At 47.8% G+C, this 4,240-nt stretch overlaps 1 protein-coding gene across 2 annotated transcripts in view; it reads right to left on the minus strand.

Annotated features, from left to right (window-relative positions):
• The window catches only part of LOC104915200 (metalloprotease TIKI1), a 54,097-nt gene extending 50,267 nt beyond the window's left edge, over window positions 1-3,830 (minus strand). The window contains exon 1 of one of the 2 annotated variants that reach the window (XM_031557348.1): window positions 537-3,830. In XM_031557348.1, coding sequence (XP_031413208.1) covers window positions 537-1,211 — 675 coding nt within the window. In that variant the 5' untranslated portion in view covers window positions 1,212-3,830. The remainder of the gene's footprint in view (window positions 1-536) is intronic. The other variant, XM_031557347.1, reaches the window with a different exon arrangement.
• Window positions 3,831-4,240: the final 410 nt, after the last annotated feature.

Consider the following 4,240-nt stretch of genomic DNA (forward strand, 5'->3'; position numbering starts at 1 on the left):
AAATAAATAAAATAACTCTAATACAGAGGATGAGCCCCTATTCCTCGGGGTAATGAGAGGTCAGCTGAGCTACTTTTCCAAACACTAGTACATCCCAGCTTCACTGACAATGCCCCTCCTTCCCCCAGGTAATTACATCTTTCTCCTTACCTAGTTATTACAAAAGCAAGTTTAGACACGGAGTCCCAACCTGCCCCAGGCACCTACTATGAACATGCCTCGCAGGGTCATAGAGCAGACATCCAAGGGTCCAGTGTCACTTGGGGTGGAGTCTGTCCAAGGCTTTCCAGAGAAGAGGAGAGGGACCTCCTCAGGCCAGGTCTAAACAAATTTAGGAGGCAGCCTGAACTCCCACAGCCTAGCAGATTCTCCCACACGTATACAAAGAGATAAGGGGTGCGGGCAGCAAATGCAAGACTCCAGATACCACACATGGAGAGCAATCACTCCAGGCCAATTCCCATGCTCCTACTTGCTACATGTCTGCCCCAGCAACCAGCCCAATGCCCTGTGCCATTCTGCAAGCTCTGTCCCACCTGGGAGAAGTTAAGCCCGTTCAGTGGGTGGCACTGCTCCTCCACCTTCTCCACGGCGCCTGTTTGCTTCCTAAGACGTTCTGCTTCCTGGGCCAGATACAGATCCAGGACAGGCACTCCTCGAGACTTGATATCTACCTCCGTCAGAGAGTTCACCATCAGCATCACCCACACCGGCCTCTTCCGCTCCCAGTTGCCAGCAATGGCATTGAAGAGGTAGTCTGCATACAGCCCTTTGCCCCGCTGGTCTGGTGTCATCCAAGATGGCATCATGAGTTTGACATATTCCAGGTGCCGCTTGAGCCGGCGGTAGATGTCACGGGGCAGCACATCCTGAAGGTTCTCCCCCTGTGGCAGCAGCTGGCAGCTGGTGAGAGCAGAGATGGTGTAGGGGTCAGTGAGATCCAGCTCAAAGTACACTATGTGACTCTGCTGAAAGGCCTTCTTGGAGTTCTCTGGGATGAAATCCCAGACACGGGTGTATGGGACATGGATGGTGCCAAAGAAGTAAGATGGGGGATCTCTCTTGATGGTCCACAGAAAGGAGTTCAGTTCACTCTGCCAGGGAAGAGGAGACACAGCTGAGTATGTGCAACACTCACACCAGGTACTGAGTACAAGGCTAAAGAGAAACAATATGCCAACCCAGCAGATCACCTGGCAGCTTGCCAGCATGTATATTAACTAAAGAGGCTATGCATACACAACAAGCCCTCCTTCGGTATCTTTCTTCTCAGGCCTTGAGGTCAAAATTCACCTTTCATTAATTAAAAGCATTGTAAGTGTGGCCTTGGCTTTCTTCCGAGAGACAATGTCATAGCTTCTCAAAAGAAACACCATCCCAGCTCATCTTCCCAGTATTTGCCAAAAGTAGCAACAGCACAGCCCAAGCAGGCTATGCTTCTGCAAAATGTTTACCTGACTTCCATCTTTCATCAAGTCAAAAGTTGCTGTCACTTTGCTGAAATGGCAGGCTGTCAATCACCTTCACCTTGGCACCTCTTGTGTCAGCACAGCAAAGACCCTTCCTTTAAGGAAGCTGCCATGACACACAATCAGAAGGCACCTTTATAGAACTTTTCACTCTGAACAAGAACTAAACAAATGAATAACACCAACTACTACATGGCAGAAATTCTTGCTGGAGCAGTTAGAACTAGTTTTACAAGTATGTGGCACATGGCAGGCAGACATGTAGACAAGGCTCCTCAGCTCAATCTGCCTTTTTTCTTATGGAGGAGAAAAACGCATTCAATACCTTAGAAAAACAAGGGAAGAAACCCTGCAGGCCACATTTACTCTGTGGTCCCAGGCAACAGAAAAACCTCTTTCTTTAGATCTAGCTTTTAGAAAAGTCTCCCCAAACCTTCCAGCTATCAGCAAGTCAGAATCAGACTGTTTGTTCTACTGCAAGATGTGCTTCACACCATCCCCAGGACAGGAGAGCAGATAGGAAAAATGGGTCCTGTCCAGATCCCAGAAGTCATTTTACACCATAGCAGACATGACTCCCATCACAGGTGCAGTGATCCCTCCTGAATGGACACAGTTTGTATCTCCCTGAGCAGACCGGAAGAGGCATATTGCCTTTGCATATTTAAGAAGGAGGACAGGCTTCCAGATGCACTCAAACATCTGGTCAGTTTTTAGTCAGCATATAACTCTAACCTCAGCTCCAAGGCTAACTGTGCATGTGTGCTCATCTGAGATACCTGCCTGACTGCCAAATGCAGAACAGGCTACTTGGAGGAATTTATTAGAAACACACTGCCTGTAACTTCCTGATGCTAAAGAACAAGGGTCAGGAAGGTTAATCTTAAAAGACTGCTCTGCAATGGCTGATCCCAGACAATCTTCTAGAACTCCACATCAAGCCTAAGCCATGGATCAGACAGCACTTCAGCAAAGTGCTGCTGCCAGTATAGCTTGCCAGCATGCTGACAAGTAAGTAAACACCAAGCAGTCTTCAGCCACTTCTGTGGCACGTTAAAGGTATGTAAGATACCTCAGAGACCGGAGTTTGGGTAACAAGATACATCTCTGCAACCAAATAGACAGTCCTGGAACACTTTCCTAAATCACAGATCATAAAAACATTCCTGGAGACCACAGGTAGAAAAGAATGCATGATATACAGTACTAAGAGGGAAAGAGAATATGGGACAGAGTATGAATCCAACACAAACCCAGAAAGTACATGAAAAAAAATGAATGCACACAGGAAAGCAAGAAGGGAAAGGAAACCAGACCAGATTCACTCCTGCCTTTTGCCGGTAGGGAAAATGGAAGGACATTATCCTGCTGTGAGAAAAACAAGTAGACAGCAGACAGCAGGAAGAAGTGACCAGCAGTGCTGTTTTTTGCCTACAAGCATGAAAGAAGGCAGAAGATGCACCTGGGACAGGAATGAGGCTTGGAGGTCAACACAACTTCACGCAAGTCTGATCATGTACATGCAGCAACAGAAATGAAATTGCAAGGAACAAATGGCCACCAGCCCTCTTACACTTCAGTCCAGCTCCTGCACAGAGCCACCTCACAGGCTCAAGCCCAGACAGAGGTTTTCTGGCAGTGTCAGTTCTGCTCCAGATCACTGTATTACAACCCAGCTAGAAAGGTGTTTGGCACTGCACTCTCAAGTCTTTTGCTCTCCAAATCACCAGAGTTTTTGCTTCACATACTGCAAGCTGAGTAATGCCACCAGCTACCAGCAGTACCAATGACAGAACACACAAGCCAGGCACAGAGCAAACACGTCACACTGTAGAGACTACAGCACAGGCATTAAAAGAAAATACACTAAGACCTAGTAAAGCTTATCACTCATATTGTAGTGAGTGAGAGCTTACTCAACAGAGTGGCCGGGCACTCTGCTTGCACCTCCACAGCAGAGGTAGCACTGTCCCAGGGCGATGGGCCTTCATCTCAATCTGCCTGGGCTCACGAGCACTATGCAGAGCTAGTGCAAAGGCTGAAGGACAGCTCTATTTTCAACTTGGTGCAGGTCATAGAGTTTACCACGTTTAAGTCCAGCTTCAGAGAGGAAAGGAAGGGTATAATCTCTCCCCAAGTCCGCAAAAGGGGAGCCCTTTAGCTATGTGTTAGGTGGCCATGAGATAGTGCAGGAGCAGTGCCAAAGCTTGCTTAGCATTGCAGAATATGCCGTGACTGGCAGCCTCTCTCTCTCACCTCACTTTCCTGAGAGCATGCAAGAGATAAAGGTGCTGCAGCTGGTTTGTAGCAGGACCACGCAGCTTTTACTTCAGAAAGGAGCATGAAACAGTGAAAGTATCCTGGAGGCTGCAGAGAGAGCTGGGTTTGGCAGCTCCAGGAATTTCACTTTCATAAGCATAATAGGAAAACAGGCAGCTTCATGTGCAGACCACCATGTGTATATCTGTTTCCACTCCCAGATTTAACAGGTGGCACAGAATACTTTATTCACTATGGCAAAAACAAGGAGTAAGGGGAGAACTGGATGGCAGCCTGAGGAAGAGAGCAGCAGTCCCACGTGAGGCCTGCTGATTCACTGCTCCACTGAGATTTCAGGCAACATCAAATAAGCCACAGCACATGCCCTCTGCCACAACACATCTCCACTAGGACTGAATTCAATCTCTGCTGGGGAGCCCCACATCCAATTATTTCTGGATGTTCAGCATGATGAGCATCTTCCCAGGGGAACAAGATCAGACAGTGAACAG

Source organism: Meleagris gallopavo, chromosome Z, assembly GCF_000146605.3.
Source record: "Meleagris gallopavo isolate NT-WF06-2002-E0010 breed Aviagen turkey brand Nicholas breeding stock chromosome Z, Turkey_5.1, whole genome shotgun sequence".
Classification (NCBI taxonomy): domain Eukaryota; kingdom Metazoa; phylum Chordata; class Aves; order Galliformes; family Phasianidae; genus Meleagris; species Meleagris gallopavo.